This window comes from Globicephala melas, chromosome 11 (assembly GCF_963455315.2).
Source record: "Globicephala melas chromosome 11, mGloMel1.2, whole genome shotgun sequence".
Taxonomy (NCBI): domain Eukaryota; kingdom Metazoa; phylum Chordata; class Mammalia; order Artiodactyla; family Delphinidae; genus Globicephala; species Globicephala melas.
In genome coordinates this window covers 61100465-61118353 of record NC_083324.2, presented here as the reverse complement: position 1 = coordinate 61118353, position 17889 = coordinate 61100465, and the positions used below count along the sequence as shown (strand labels likewise).

Below are 17889 nucleotides of genomic sequence, written 5' to 3'. Positions count from 1 at the left end.
AGTTCTGGGTAAAAACAAAGTGTCAGAATTCTCAAGTCATCAATAAATGCTGCACAAACCTTTTACCTATTTGGTCTCTAATTTTCTGATTATAAAATAAGGAACTTGACCAAATTAATGATTCAGCCTTTCCCAGTCCAAGTAATTGAGGACTATCTGTTTTTATAAGTTGTCTCATTTACTACTGAGAAATCAAAAGCTATATGATCAAAGCAGTACAGGGAACAGGTTATAGTGCAGGTTTTGAATTAAACTACCAGGAATCTGGTAGAGAATCTTTGCAATCTCTATTCTGCCATTCACCTATTGTATGCTATTGAGCCAAATATGTAAGCTCTTTGAGATTCACTTATTTTAAAAGATTAATAATTTTAATTATAACTATCTCTTATGGTGGTTGGATTAGCTTACTTAGATAATTTATATGAACCACTTGGCATAGGGATTGTTCTCTGGAAGACAATGACCTTATAAAAACATAGTACGTTCTCAGTAAACATCAGTCATGGTCATCAGAATTAGATGTTTTATTTTTCAGTTCTGAAAACAGCTTTCCTATAACTAGTTTCTCTACAAGAAATTAAGAACAAACACTTCCAGAGAATAATTTTCTGATTGATATTCTGATAGCTCTAAAATCTTTAAAAATTTTCCCAAGCTGGTGTCCAGAGCCACAGTTCTAAAAGACATGGATTTTCTTTAGCAATTGGACAGTGAGTGAAATGGTGGCCACTCCCTACTGGTTCCCTTGACCACGCTCCACCTCCGGATATTTATTCCATCCAGGGTTCCAGTTGGTTTCATAAGATTTGGAGGAAATGACAATATGCTCCCAATAATGACAAGTTGGGGAAGTTAGAACAACTGAATCTAGATACAGACCTTACGCTCTTCAGAAAATGGACTCAAAATGGATCATAGACCTAAATGTAAAATGCAAAACTATGAAACTCCCAGAAGATACCATAGAAGAAAATCTAGATGACCTTTGGTGTTTTGATGACTTTTTATATATAACACCAAAAGCCTGATGATTGAAATAAATCACTGATAAGCTGAATTCATTAAAATTGAAAACGGCTGCTTTGCAAAAGTCAATGTAAAGAGAATACAAAGACAAGGCACAGACTGGGAGAAAATATTTGCAAAAGACATGATGATAAAGAACTTTTATCTAAAATATACAGAGAGTTGTTAAAGTTCAACAGTATGGAAGCAAACAACCCAATTAAAATATGGGCCAAAGACCTTAACAGACACCTCACCAAAGAAGATATACAAGTAGCAAAGAAACATAGGAAAATATGTCCCTCATCACATATCATAAGCGAAATGCAAATTAAAATAATGAGATATCACTGCACACCTATTAGAATGGCCAAACTATGGAACCCTGATAATACCAAAAGCTGGCAAGGATGTGGAGCAACAGGAATGCTCATTCATTGCTAGTAGGAATGCTGCAAAATGTTACAGCCACTTTGGAAGACTGATTTTTTTTTTTACAAATTTAAACATAGTCCCAACATATGATCCAGCAATTGCATTCCTGAAAATTTACATCCACACAACAACTTGCATGCAAATGTTTACAGCAGCTTTATCTATCATTACTAAAACTTGGAAGTAACCAAGATGTCCTTCAGTAGATGAATGGGTAAATAAACTGGGGTACAACCCGGTAATAGATTATTATTCAGTGATTAAAAGAAATGAGTCATCAAGCAATAAAAAGACATGGAGGCGGCTTCCCTGGTGGCGCAGTGGTTGAGAGTCTGCCTGCTGATGCAAGGGACATGGGTTCGTGCCCCGGTCCGGGAAGATCCCACATGCCGTGGAGCGACTGGGCCCGTGAGCCATGGCCGTTGAGCCTGCTCATCTGGAGCCTGTGCTCCGCAACGGGAGAGGCCACAACAGTGAGAGGCCCACATACCGCAAAAAAAAAAGACATGGAGGAACATTAAATACTTATTACTAAGTGAAAGAAGCCAATCTGAGAAGGCTATGTACTGCATAATTCCAATAACATGACATTAGGAAAAAAGACAAAACTATGGAGATAGTAAAAAATATGAGTGGTTGTCAGGGGTTGGAAGGGATGAACAGGCAGAGCACAGAGGATTTTTAATGCAGTATAACGTAGGATATTATAATGTTGGATACATGTCCTTATACATTTGTCCAAATGTACAACATCAAGAGTGTACTGATTATGGTGTGCCAATGTAAGTTCACCAATTATATCAAATGTACCACTATGGTGGGGGATGTTGATCATGCGGGAGGCTATGTGGGAACAGGGGGTATAGGGAAATCTTTGTACCTTCTCCTCAGTTTTGCTGTGGTCTTAAAAGTACTCCAAAAGTGAAGTCTTGGGAAAAACAAAAGATGAGAGAGACCACAAATAGCTCATTATTAGAAATTATATAAATTAGGCTTTTGGATCTGAAATGTTACAAAGAGACCTTTACCTCAATAGTTCTACAATGACTCATTATAAAAAGAAATAATACATTTTTAGGCCAGACCTCACTGATAGACTACTAAGTGGGAAATGTCATGAAAGTTATAAGCCTCATTGCAAGCATTAAGTTTAACTGCAAGGCTAGTTTTGTCAGTCATCTGAAAATCATGAGTGGGTTACAAAAATAAACTATAGCAAAAATTTTTGAGAGAAAGAGTACATTGAGCAACAGGGAAAAATATCACCATAGAAAAAAATCACTAAGCAATGGGTCTTATGATTACGTGGAGACACTGGGAAAATCATAAATAGCAGAGAATTCTAATATGTCACCATTTCTGTGGTGCTTCCAGAAAGTTTTTTAAATTTCTCTTGGTTCCAGTAACCACCCAGGGGGAAATTTGGGGGATCTTTTTAAGTTTTAAGATGGCTTAAGTTGCCCAGAATCTTTTATTGGCTGAGTTGTTCTCTCTGCAAACCAGAAGTTTCCCTGATGGAGAGTGGGGTGATGGAGAGGGATGCATCACCCTGTAATAGGTGCAGCCCTGCTCTAATGCACAGCAATACCTTCTTATAGACTAGGTATTCCAGATTCTCTTACGTGGATGCAAGGACATATTGAAAGCAATGTGCAACCATGAATGAGGCAGGGCATGGGTCTCTCCTAATGTTCATTATGACAGTATTCTTTCCAGCAGCACAACTTAACAAGTCTTACAGTTGAAAGAACATCTTCATCTCTTGATAGCTTCTATCTGCTTCTCTATAAAGTGTCCAGTTTAGTCAACTTGACTAAACCACAGAGGATCAACAGTTGATCCTCTTCACCATAGATCAAGGACAAAACTATTAATAACCACAAGATCTGACCCATTCATTACCTCATTCAACATTACTTCTTGATGGAAAGTTGTAAATGCACAAAAATATTGAGGCACTGGTATAACTCACATCTCCAAATTCTCTCAATATTTATTGTCCATTTTCCATAGAATTTTCCCAAGTAGAAGGAATAGGGCCAATGTGCAATAAGCCAATCATCTGAGTAGTTTTTTTTTCCCTTAATGGTGATGTTCTGAAACCAATGGTCCCTCATATGATACTTATGTCCTACTGAGTATTTAAAAACATATACAAAACACCCAGCCAAATTTTAAGGTTATTTGGTTGCATTTAAGATTCTTTGGACATTTACTAATTTCCTATTATTTATATGTTCTTTTTCTTCTAAATACAATTCAATGCAATCTTTAGATTTATGAGTGGTATGCTGTAAGACTTCAGCAAACTCTCATCAATCTTAAAAATCTTACAAATATAATAAAACTTAGCTAACTAATTAAAATATCCCTTTTATATCTTTAATCACTCCATAGGTCTACTACCAGTAACATTTATTGGGCTATTTGCTGAATAATTATCATGAATTTCTAGAAAAAATGTAAAATATTTCACTTTTCTTCTCACACATACAGGAGCAGTTGACTGCTTTTTCAGAATGACATTTTTTTGTAACTGCAGAAGAGGTTCTGCACAGGAAATGCCAGGAAAAGTAGAACCAAAGCCAACTGAGTTTTGGGTGTCGGGTGATGGGACAGGCTCCCTCACTCTCAGTCACACGTCTCCACCTTCCAATCCATTAATGCCTGTCATCCAAACTTGTGATTTGGCAAAATTTCCATTTCTACTTGTCATGGATCTCTGAGTCCCTTTTGTCACATTTATATGCTAGCGTGAAACTGAGTCCTCTACCAAAGAAAGCTTCCCATGTTGCCCTGAACACAGGGTACTCATAGGATGGGTGCAAGATAAAGCACCGACAGCAAAAGAAAGTTCACATCATCTCACTTCACTCACAATGTTCATGGTTCACACTACATTCATTTCTCAAATGATTTATTATCAAATTGACTTGAGCTAATATTAAAATCTCAATGAAAAAGGCACATTTAAGTGCACTCCTACAAGTGAAAAGCAACAACAAAACTCTCATTTATAATCACTTATGATAAGGTGCAATTATATATCCCCTTCAAGAAAATCATGTAAATTGGATGCTAATTGTATACTAGAGTATATTATACACCAGCAAATGTAGCACTCAAACAGTAACTATCAAATCATTGATGGTCAATGGTCCATGCAATGGATTCTACTGCTAGATTAACCGAACCAGCATGTTCTCGCATGAGAAGGCACTGCACCTTGGCTTACTGTTGACACTGGACAGCCATCTCTCAAGTGCACTGTTTTGAATTGATTATTACTATCTAACAGTAGAGGGAACTAATAGAAATGACTTCAGAATTTGAACCACACTACTTCTATCCCATTCACCCATGTTGATTAGAATTCATGAAAAATAAAACACTAGGTCTTGATGAGCATTTTACATTTCTAATTGGTAGAGAGCATAAATATAGCCCTGGCTCAGCAACTATGAAATGGCAACTGTGCAGAGCTAGAAGACCACTGTCTTTTTCCCAGGTTGGCAAGGGTATGGAAGGACCCTGGGTGCTTGACACGTTCTCAGGGAAGAAATGGAAGTTGGAGGAGAAGAGGACAATTGAGAAAGAGGTGTGAATGCTCTCTGAGGCAGCACCAAGGAATTGCCAGGTGCCATCAACCAAGCCTTCTCTAGTAGAGTTCATCCCTTTAGGATTACACCTAAAACGAAATTAGCCTCCAAGAATTTAGCATAGTTTACACCTTTATTTGTAATTTCTATGACTGCACTTCACCGAAAAGCAGTCTGTTCCTATTAAAAGCTAGAACTCCAAGCTCAGGAATAGAAGAGAATACTAATAGTATAATGACCATCATCGTGTCATAATCATAATAAGGAATAACAAACACTTGCACAGCATTTATATACCAGCCCTGGACTAGGTGTTTCCTATCTCAACTGACGGTTCCTACAATTCCATGGACAGCTACGATTATCAGGCATTCTCACACAGATGAGAAAACTGAGGCATAGAGAGGTTAAGTGACTTACCCAAGATCATGCATTTGGCAAGTGCAGTGGGGTACATACCCAGGAAACCTGGTAGTGGAATTGACTCCAACCACACTCTGCTGCCTTTTCCAAAGAGAATCAAAAGAATCAGAGTTGGCAAGCATCTCATCCCATCATTTTACTCATTTAATAGAAAAATAAATGAACAAACAATAACCCATCCACATTTTACCTACAGCTCTTAAGTAGGGGACCCATATTGTGCAGCTAGCTGGGAGGAGATGAGAATGGATATGTGGTCCTAATCCTTAACCCAGAGCCTTTCCTGCTGGGCTGGACCAGCCCTTAGATCCTTCTCTCTCATCTGTACCTACAGTCAGTGCATCGACAAGGAAGGTCCTGATGTAAGAAGCAGAGAGACCTGCTCATTCACATTTTATGGGATCAGTACAACTAGGACAGAAAAATATAGAAAGATGACTGTGCCATATATATTACCTTAGATTGAGGTTTATGACTATTCCTTAATTCAAAAAAATATTTATTAAGCACGTCAAGCACTGTGTCAGGTACTGTTTTGTGAACACAACAGTCCCTCCTGCCATTGGTCTTTGTTCCAATAGAGAAGATAAACAGTAAATTAATGAATTAAAGAAAATAATTGTACTGTAAATGTTGAGAAGAAAATAAATAGAAATCTGTAAAAGATATATCAGAAAAGAGCAAGAAGCTTGTTTTTAAAGAGAGAGTTTTGAGATAATTGATTTTGTCAGAACCAATGGTCCAATCATCCAGTATAGAATACACTAAATATAATTACATAAACTGATCATGTGGGGATAAGCATGCTTGACATATTTCTTTACTATTTTCTTAAAGTTCCAAGTTAAAGTATTGTTTGTGGTGCTATTATATAGAAATCTGGATTGGGTGAACCTATTTGAATTTTAGAGGCAGGTTGCTTATTCCAGCAATGAGCAAACTATGGTAAGGAGATTCATATAAAGAATTATTTTTTATCGTGACTCATGCCTTTCTTTGGGTGTAACATGTTGGAAATGAACTAATGTACAAATAACCTTGATTATTTAAAAATAGGAAATGAGATACCTATAATTCAAAAATACTAATTAAATGCAATTTCAACCAGATTCTTGTATGATAATTTAAACGAAATACATGTCATTGTATTATTCTCTATAAGTGACAGAGAACTTTCCATTTCAGACTAAACATATATATTTTACTATTTTTTCATTCCAAGATAAGATTTCCCCTATCAATAGAAAAATTTCAAGACAAAATCATGATTGTCATTATTTAAAGAATGCCATATTATAGATTAAAACATTTAGCATAAAAAAAGATTGCAAGGCTTGTATAGTACATTTTTATGTTTAACGGAAAGAAGGTATTCTTTTCCCTGATACATTTCTAATATTATTTTTTTGGCAGAGTTTTTTCTTTTTTTAATAGAAAGCACTTGTGTGAAATGTTTTTTGACAACTTTGAATCTGGTTATCTGTGTGCCTATGTTTCTGACAGGGTAAAAGTACTGAGAGTGGTCCATGTAACACCCGGTGCTTCCCTTGTACTACCTTCTTTTCCTCTCTAGACCGTGTCAGTGTCTGTGTCTGTCCTCACACTGAGCTGCATTGCCTTGGATCGGTGGTATGCGATCTGTCACCCTTTGATGTTTAAGAGCACAGCCAAGCGGGCCCGGAACAGCATCGTCATCATCTGGATCGTGTCCTGCATCATAATGATCCCTCAGGCCATCGTCATGGAGTGCAGCACCATGCTCCCTGGCTTAGCCAATAAAACCACTCTCTTTACAGTCTGTGATGAGCACTGGGGCGGTAAGTCCATTGTGGCCCTTGCATTTATATGACAGCTGCAAATTGAAAATCTAATTTGCATAGCCCTTGTAAAGCTGGCCTCGTGTATTTTATTGGCATTTGTTAATATCGTTTATTTTATAACATGGTAGAACATAGTATTGTCTCAGGTGTCAGGTTCCCTAATGGGCTTCAAATACAACTGGATTTTTCATTTTAAAACCATGTCTGGCCTGGGAACATGGATGTCTTGCCCGTGGACCTATGCTGTTCTCTGAGTCAGATTAGCTACACACGTTTTCTCTATTCATAATATAGTAAACTGATACATTTTATCACTAGCATAATTATTTTCTGACTTAAGAATTACACTAATTATGAAATTATGAATCTTTTTTGGTTTCCCATCTGATATGTTCAGTGGTTAAATTTAAACAATCAAGTTAGGAGGCCTTATGCTCCTTTGGTTCAAAACTCTCAGCAACAGTCTTTGAGGTTTTCCTGTAATAGTGGAAACACCTTTATCAATGCCTAGTGGTGGCACAAATCTGGACACAGCAAAGGATGAAAGAAAATAAAATAATCCTGCATTTCAACACTAGTTACAAAATTATCACACGGAATTTAAAGGAAACAATCTGTTCTCTTCTGGGTAAATATATTACAATGGCTCATATTTAAACTGTAAACATTAGGAAAGCATTTGTTTACTGGAAAGATGTATCAACCGAGGCAGTGCACGCCAAGGATTGTTCATGGACCTGGTATTTTCAAGCATATGAATCTCTGAATTCATGTTAATTCCTACCTTGATTCTTTTATTGGAACACTGAAAAGAGGAAAATCAGGAACTGAAAAATTAGGCATATGTTTCCACTGCAGCAAGATAAAACTCAAAAGACACTGAGATTATTCCATATGTTATCCAAAGACCTATAATAATTAAAATTTCAAAATTTGCTTTATCTATTACTGTAAATATTAAATACTCCTTTTAAAAATTGAGATTTATCCTTTCTTTCAATTGCAATTCTTTTGCTGTATTTCTTTCTGTATCTTCTTCAGTTTTTCCCAAGTTTCCCCATTAACAATGAAGACAAAACCAAAATGAGTGGAAAGTTCCAGAATGATAGAAATATTTCTTAAGTGTCTTCGGTCCCATTTATTTAATGTTCAAACAACATCTTGAGTACTTAGGATATGCCAGAAATTGTGCCAACCTGAAGAGAAATAGACTCTGCCCAAGGGAACCCATTGTATATAATGAGGCTGAAATGCAAATAAATAAAGGTTTATAGTGTGATTAGTATTTTAATATACTTATATACAAAGTGCTAGGAGCACAAGTGAGAGGACAGACTCAGTCCTGGCCATGTGAACAAAAGTTTATAAGGACCTGCTAACATTTCAGCAAAGCATTAAAGATGAGCAGGGAGGAAGCTCAAGGGGCAGTTCATTTGCTCAGGGTTTGAACTCTGTTCTCTCAGAATGAACTTGTTTTGCCTTTTGATTTGACTATGCCTTAATGTTTAAGTATCTCACTTATTTTCAGTTTAAGAAAGACTTTAAAAATGTGGAGATTCACTAGCATGAGTGTGATTCTCTTTCAATGTACAATTTAATAATTTGACCAATTAAATGATGATAATCTACCAAAAAAAAAAAATGAGCAGGGCTTTTCCAGACAAGGAAGAGGGAAAAGGGTGTCCTAGGAAGCAGGAAAACTCACACAATGGGCACCATTCCTTGAAGAAGAAAGGAAGAGAGTCCAAACTTGTAGCTTCTGGAATGCAGTCTAAAGAACTGTGTTTGGGAAAAGGTGGGCTGGGAGCCAAATATGACATATCTCTTATTATTATCTAATTCCTATGCAATGAGTTATATTTGGAAAAGAGCCTAAAGATCTCTTGATCAGAATGCTTAGTTAATCATGATGAAACTGAACCATAAATTAAATTATTTGCTCAATATTATGAAGCACATTTAAATATAAGTGTTACCAAACCCGGGTTTGGCTGCTCGTCACTCAGAAGTCAATACTCAAGAGGCAAGTGTCAGTAGAAAGGAAAGGTGTGTTAATCAGAAAAGCTGGCAATCTGGGGAGAAGGTGGACTCATGTCCTGAGACCACCTCCAAAGATTCTGCTCAACCCTGACAGTTTTTGAAGGGAAAAAAGGGGGAAGAATCTCAGTGTATCATCTAGGCAGGAGTTTGGATTCTGCATCATTCTCCATTGAGTGTAGGCTGGCTGACTCTCTCTTCTTTATCTTGCCCATGTGGGCTGCCTGCAGGATTGCTAAGGGGGCTGTTGGGGGTAGAGAGCTAGTCATTCTTTAACTATTTAATTCTTCATTCTTACTTCTTTTAATCTAGGTAAAGAATCCACAGGTTAGACAAGGCACCGTGTGTGTTCAGGAGAGCATAAGTCAGGAGTTAGTTTCAATTGCCTAGTGATCTCATTCCTATAATTAGATTCTTTTAAGGTTAGAGGGGAACAGAAATGGGCAAACAGGAAAGGTGCAAAAGAGCTGCTTTCAGAAGCTTCCAACTCACAAGCTGGGATTCTTTAAGTTTACGGAGATGGTAATTAGATTAAAATTCCCACCTATTATTCAATATGTGTCAGTAGTATTTTCTCTAAAGTATTTGGGTAATTAATTTCATTTATAAGTCTGTGGACTGATTTTATAAACTTGTCCTTTTTTTAGTGTTGCCCTGAATGATCAAGTTGCATTAACTCCCATGAGCAAAAGGATTGCAGAACTAGGGAATCCTGTTAGTCATCATGATTAAGTAAATAGCTGCATCATTTTCTAATTAACTTTGAGCAACAGATATAAATATATAAAAGGCATCCCAACCTCTCACATTTTATTACTTAACTATAGAAGGGATATTTTCCTTAAAAAAAAGAAGTTATTGTCAAATACCTAAAAATCTAAACTCAGTCTTCAGAAGTCATTTAGGAAAGCTATTTGAAAGTGATTTTATATTAGCATAAAATTACTTAAAATGATTTTAAAAGCTAAGTGATGCTGAATTGAGTTGATCATCCACAAAATCAAGCAATAAAATCTGTGACATTAGTTTTTCGTATATTAAATGAAATTATCAATAACTTCATGTTCTTAAGAAGAATATGAAAAATTAAAAGCAGGTTCTTATTATTCTGCTCATTAGACATTTAGTTTATTTTAATGATTTTTACATTAGCATAAGCTTTGTTAATATGTTATTTATAAATCTAGGTTTAACTTAAAATTTTAAAGCTTGGACATATATGTGATAGTCACAACTTAAAATCACCATAGACAATTATATTTTACAGGGTTAGCTCTCTAAAGTTCAAACCTTTTGAAAGTCCATTTAGTCCCATTTTTAAAAAATTTGTTGTGAAATATCTTTTATTTGCTATTAACTCATAAACTGATTTCTTATCTTTATCCTAAGTTAAATCAATGATTTGGTTATAAAAGTAAACAGAGATATCATTATGGTCCTACAACCAATATTACAATGTGGAAAGAGTCAGTAAACTATGTGGTCACTTGATTCATATCTATCAAATAACTTTTGGGAAAGTCTTGCAAATGCTGTCTCGCTCATGGTGCAAAATAACTGAGAACTCCATCTTACTGGAAATAAGACCACAAATATGTAATATTTTATGGATACATTACTTCTGCAACTCATTATGTTGATCATTGCCTATGGCTTGTTCAAAAAAAGACCACAAACTATTCAGTTCTTGGCAGACACACTTGACACTCAAAAACAAATAAAATGTGTTAATATTTATTTTAATGATGTTTAAATTATGTTTTTGTGTATGCTTACTGTTTGCATCAATCACATCCATTCACACTTCTGAAAGTTTAAAATTCTTCCAGAATTATAACCATACATTCTTGATTGCTTGGTTTGTAAATGCATAGTTTCACAGGATAGATCCTATTGGAAGAAATTAACTGTCTTTTCCCACTCAATCCAAGATATGTTTTACTAGTAATTCATCCAACTTTTAATGAGCATGTACTGTTTGTCAAACATTGTTTTGGATGCCAGGGATTTATAATCTCCCTCCTCTTGGATTGTACTGCCAAATTATTCTTTGGTGGTCTGAAAAATAATAATAATAGTGGAGCCCTTCCTTATATTCAAGCTAATTATGGTATCTGGCCTATTATGAGATTTGGAAAGTATATACATATGTGTGTTTATTAATAGGAACATTTATTGAAAACACTTATTAGGGAGAAGATAATAAAATATATTACAGATTCAGATAAAGTTTTATGGATACATGAACTTGGAAAAGACTCTCCAAATTGAATATTTGGAAAATTATATTTAACTTAATTTTCCATTGAATCCTTGAGAGGTGTAACATGAAGGAGAAAATGTTTGTCATTTTTAGGTAATTATATTAACATGTTCACTCAACAATGGACCTTAACTCACCTAAGAGAAGTTAAGCTTTATCTATCTAATACCTGACATTTTTCTTTAATCTCTGATTTCAAAGACTAAAGAAAGATCCATATTTACTCCTTATTTGTTGGTTTGATATACATACAATAATGTATGCAGATTATGCCTATTCATCCGTTGAGTAGAGACACGAAATTTTAACGGTTGTCAATCTTTAAAATGCTGTTTTCTAATTTAGGGAATGCTTAAGTGAACAAATTTCATGTAGCTACTGTCTAGACATATGTCTTAAAATATATTAAATATATTGCTTATCAAGTGTAGAGAAACTTCAAAGATAGTTTCAACACATATAATTTAAACTTTCAATGGCATTTCTGGGTTTTCAATTAGCTTAGACTCTAAGCATGAAATGAGGAATCTAAGACGATCATGTTTCCCCAATTATCTATAATAATCTCTTTATTAAAACAATCTATCTTAGCCTGCAAGTGTAATTTTGCTTGATCAATTTTTCTCTATGTTGGTGTTCATTATCATAATATGCATTTACCAGCCAATTACATATTTTTCTAACTATTTATAAATATACTGGTTGCAGAATGAGCTTTCTTTCCCGTCTAAAACTCCAGACTGTTATCACAGCGATGGTATCCATCTCTGCAGTTTAAAAATAAATGACCTACCAAATCTACCTTTCTCCACTCACTCAATTTAATTGTCTGATGCAGACATCAGGGATTCACAGGTATGTAAGCTTTAAAGGTATATTTTTTTTGTGGGAAGCTTATACGACATTTTCTTCAAAACAAATAGAAGTTCAAAGCCACTCAGGTGCCTGGGAAGTGCCGAGGTCACTCTCCAGCTCCTTTGAAATTGGCTCTGCAAATGCTGCATGGCACTTTGAATGCTGCGGCACTTCAAAGGGAAAGACTGTTTGCTATTCCTCCAGTCAGGCTGCTCAGATTCTATCACTTTTTATGTAACTGGCTTGTTTTGCAGGACAAACTTGAAAGGAAGTTAGAAACTGAAGCTGATGAGCTAGATGTGAGCCACCTGGGCCCCAGAGAAGCTAAAAATGACACATCAAATTGGTCTTTTAGACCTCCTGGTAGCACACACACCCTGCTGTGTGCTCTAAAGATTGTAGTGGAGAAAAACATCTGTCTGAGAAAGAAGACAGTTTTAGGAGTAAAAATAAGAAGAATATTAAACTCTAGAAGACAAGACTATGAAATCAATACTGTGGAGGATATGTTGACTTACTAGAACATATACAAAATTCCTCTCTAAGTAAGTTGTGCATGTGTGTTAATGCATGTACTTTTAATAAAAATGAGATTTTTAGGGTTCTTTAAACTTAGATGTCAAACCAATATGGGTATTTTCTTTTTTTGATATCCATCTTACTTATCAGGGATAAGCACATATAGGTTTGTAGTGATTGCTTATTTATCATTAATTCTATGTGCACAGGTAATACGTATCACATATTGATATGAGGATATGTTGATATGTTGAAAATATATTCAGTAAGAATTCAATGAATGTTCAATAATTGTTATCAGTCACTATGGTCATCATCATAATCATTATTGGTTAATCCTCAGTATAAATTGCTCTTACCATGTTTGACCACATAACCGAGTCTTCATGCTTCTACATATTTTCTGAAGTAACGAAAATAATAAAATCCATGAAAGTGATAGCATCATCCTTCCATAATAGTGTAGAACAAATCCCATTGCCAATATCAAAGTCAAAATAAGTTATGTAATTTTTAGAATTTTAAAAAAAACCTTTGTTTTATTAGCATTTAGTTAGAATTGTATCAAATTATTGGCATTTAATGTCTATGGTATCCATTTAGGATATATTGTTTCTTGTGTTACATTTAAGTAAAAGTAGCTTGATCAGTGTGATATATTCAAATACTAGTTAAAGGGAAATATCCCTTAAAGTGTTTTAAAAGTCAGTAATGGATATATTTTAGAAAAATTAAAAATTAATATTAAGCCACAGTGCCAATTGATTGACTCCTTATAAATGCCCTAATCTGTGATATGTATTACCTGTGCACATAGAATTAATGACAAATAAGCAATCACTACAATCCTATATGTGCTTATGCCTGATAAGTAAGATGGATATCAAAAAAAAGAAAATACCCATATTGGTTTGAAATCTAATTTTAAAGAACCCTAAAAATCTCATTTTTATTAAAAGTACATGCATTAACACACGTGCACAACTTACTTAAAGAGGAATTTTGTATATGTCCTAGTAGGCCAATAAAAATAATCATTATCAAATGTTTGCTGTTTTAGTTTTCAAAAAACTTTCTGAATTCATATTTGGAGATACAACTGGGAATATTTTCTCATCTCTCAAGAGAGAAATGAAGAGGAATCAACTTAGTTTACTGTCTTTTTCCATTTTAACAAAAACATTAGCAATTAAGTTTTGATTGAGTAATGTCCCTCCTTGCAAATCCAAGTATTGGACAATCCAAATTAATTTTTATTGATTAAACAGATGTAATTAAGAGAAAAAAAGGCTTTTTGATAAATGAATACTTGACTGGAAAGACTGTAGTAACACAAATTAAGAAATGGCTAATTGTTCTTCCTCTCTGAGTAGATTACATGACATTAAGACTTTGCATTTAGTACTTAAATGTAAGTAGTTAATATTATAAATCATTTTTCCCTTTTGTGTATATAACATAACAGTAAAATCATATAGAAGGTAATTTTGAAGGCAAAACATTGACAGATGTACTTTTAAAAAGTCTATGAATTATAATATTTTATTATTTTAACTTTCATTCCAGGTGAAATTTACCCCAAGATGTATCACATCTGTTTCTTTCTGGTGACCTACATGGCACCACTGTGTCTTATGGTGTTGGCCTATCTGCAAATATTTCGTAAACTCTGGTGCCGACAGGTAAGTAATTTCAAATAACTTTCTTGTGTTTTCCTTAGGATGTCCTTAAAAACAAAATTTAAGAGTGAATTGAACCAATATAATATGCTTAGCAAAGGATTGTGTGTTCTTCTAAAATAATGAGGCCTTAGTCATGAACATATGTCTAGGCATTTTTTAGGGTGATATTTAGGGAATGTTATTTATGAACTGCCTTAATGACTAAATTTTAAACCTCTGTGATTAATCGACTTGATTTTTGTCTAGGAATAATATTGTAAATTTTACTTTTTATGAGAAATAAATAAAAATTCCTTTAAAGTTTCCTGAGACTGTAAGTAAAGATGTATGTAATACATTTTTGATGAGATGTATGTAATACATTTTTATTATAGGGTTAAATCTCCAACTTCAAAGATCTTATTTTTTTTTCAGAACAGTAGAAGAGTCAAGCAGAATTGAGAATTTTAAAAATTGTTTATGCTAATTTGTACTGAAATGTTAGATAATTTTGCTATGTATTCATTCACTCATTTATTAACTCAGTGAATGTATTCATTCACTCAGTTATTCATTCATCAAATATTTATATTACTTTTGCATGCATGTCTGATAAAAAGCTAAATGTTCTAGTCTGTGTCATTGGTGAATTCATAGTCTAGAGGAAGGAAACAGTTCCAGGGCAAAAATCACCTTAAAAAATATAAGCAAAGGGGATCAGAGAAAAGCTTAGTGGAGGTGGATCTAATTCAGACCAGGAGACATTTAAGCTGAATCATGATGACTCTAAGGAAATCGACGAACATGTAAAGGTACAGACAAAGAATATAACTCAGCTTCTTGTACTTGTAAATTGTATCTTAAAATGCCACATTTCTCAGAAATGTATCTCTTTTTTCCTAAATTTATTGCCAGTATTTTGAGCTTATCAGGCTTGTGGAAAGCCACACACTTAGTCTGTTTGTTCTGACATATTTTATCCAACTGAAAGAATTTACTGGGCCACTTTACTCATTTAAAGGATTTCATAAACGTTTTATTTGGTTTTTGTCTGAGGATGAGTCTTAATCTGGGTCTTCTTCAACCCTTGTTATTCAAAGCGATTTTCAAGATCATCTTTTACTTCTTGTATATGAGCAATCAACCCCGTATGTCTCATAATTCCAAATGTTTTTGTTTCCTCTATTTTTGTAAAGAAGTCACTTCTTTTCTGACCTTATAAATGCATTCTGTTCCCCAGTCTTTGTAACTAAAATAACAAATGTGTATCACTGTAAACCATGAGTGGTGATTTTCCACATCGTAGGGATAGTTTCCTTAACAATCTCCACCTGGCCAGTGGGAGTGAATGACCAGAACTGATATAATACAGAAGTCAAAAACACAGACTCAAGGTCCTGACTGCATGAGTTTAAATTCTAACCCTGCCATTTAACAGATGTGGGAGTTTTGTCAATTACTTAAATTTCTGTGCCAAGCAGGGGTGCATAGCATCTACCTCACACTTATTAGATGAATTAATTCAAGTGCCTCAAGCATGGAAAGTGCTCATTAAATAAAATATCATAATAGTATATGCTGTTATTTAGGCTTTCACCTCATTCTGCTTATATTTCTAAAATAATAAGCATGTGTTGAATTGATGTTTGTGACTACTTTCTTAGATAGATCTCTTTCATAGTACTTTTAAGTAACATGAAAATGACTTTTTATTTGTCTGTCTGCTCTAATCTACTAAGATGGAGACAGTACACACTAGCCTTGATCTTGTAGCCCTCCACCTAGTACATGCATAGCACATATCAGTTGCTTGATAAATACTTTATAAGAAAAAATTTAGTGGAAGAATAAGAGAAAGTGCTGGGAAAGTTTAGATAGAAGAGGAAAGAGAGGAATCCATTGCTCAGTTACTCAGAACAAAGTTCATAGAAAAATTAGAATTTGAAAAATTCTTGAAGAAGATAAAACTTTGATGAGCATGTAGGCATAAAGATAATTTAGATTGATATTTTGACTAAGAATATTCAGTGTTAAGTGCATTTCTTACTTCCATATTTTTACTGGGTAGTGTGCATTAAACATAAGAAATGCTTATATTTGCTTATTCATTTATTTACAGAATGACATAACTTTAAAATTTCTTGGGTGTACATAAATCTGTCTCGTTCATCATCATCTTCCCAACACTTAACATGTTACCTTGCACAAAAAAGTATTCAAAAAATGTTTGTTAAATAATTTGATAACTACCAAATCTCAACCAGTTTACTTCTTCATTATTTAAGCTTATAGTTCTCCATTTCTCAAACTCTAAAGTAAGCTCAAAATTGTATTGCAGGCTTAGAAATAATCCACATTCTTTTGATGAATTGTCCTGGTTAGTACAAGCCACATGATCCAGAAGATTTGCAGTAAAATGCTTGGACTGTGAAACTAAAAACATTTACAGACAGATTGCAATAGAAAACAGCAAGTTCATCTGAGTTCACTTTAGCAGCCACAATAAAGTAAATTAACCCCAAATGGTGATTATGTAGAATTCTGCTTGAGCAACTATCAAATTCCAACTGTTAATGTCTCTAAACAGAGTTCCAAGGCATTATGTATGCCATAGTCTACATCAAGTGAGCCATCAAACAGAGGGACTGTCTTATTTGCTTAAAATTACAGAGATGCAGGGAATCTGTTACATTCTTTGAAATATCTAAGTGTAAGATTATTAATGAGCAAAATGTCTGTCCTTGTCTAACTTTCTCAAGAATTTTAAACCTATGTTAGTGCAAGTTCATTAGCCTCATGCACAGTGAGGTGAAACAAACCGAAACTTTGGAGTTTGGAGCAGAGAAAGTTTATGGCAAGGCCATGGAAGGAGATGGGTGGCTCATGGCCTACAAAGCCCCTGAACTCCCTGAAGCAAAACATTTTTAAAAGCCAGGTGAGGGAGGGGTGTCGCAGTGTATGTGATCAGCTTATGTACAATTCTCTGATTGGCTGATGGTGAGGTAACAGGGTGGTGTCACAAAGCTTAACAGTCCTTATCCATAGACTCCAGGAGGCCTGGGGCTATGTGCTCATGATTATCAAGTAGTTAACTTCTTCCATTTGGTGGGGGTTTTTCACATCTGTAAAACAACTCAGGATATGGGGGAAAGGCCTGTCCCTAGAAGGCCCCATAGGGTCCTGCTTGGTTACAATGAAAAGAATTGTCCAATGTTTTGCTCTAATCAAAGACTTAAATATTCTCTTTATTTGACAATGTGTCTCAGAGA

General features: G+C 34.7%; 1 protein-coding gene across 1 annotated transcript in view; it reads left to right on the top strand.

The window, feature by feature from the left end:
- HCRTR2 (hypocretin receptor 2) overlaps positions 1 to 17889 on the top strand; it is a 122293-nt gene that overhangs the window by 89334 nt on the left and 15070 nt on the right. Inside the window, exons 3-4 of the mRNA XM_030840982.2 lie at positions 7039 to 7282; positions 14526 to 14641. Coding sequence (XP_030696842.1) covers positions 7039 to 7282; positions 14526 to 14641 — 360 coding nt within the window. The remainder of the gene's footprint in view (positions 1 to 7038; positions 7283 to 14525; positions 14642 to 17889) is intronic.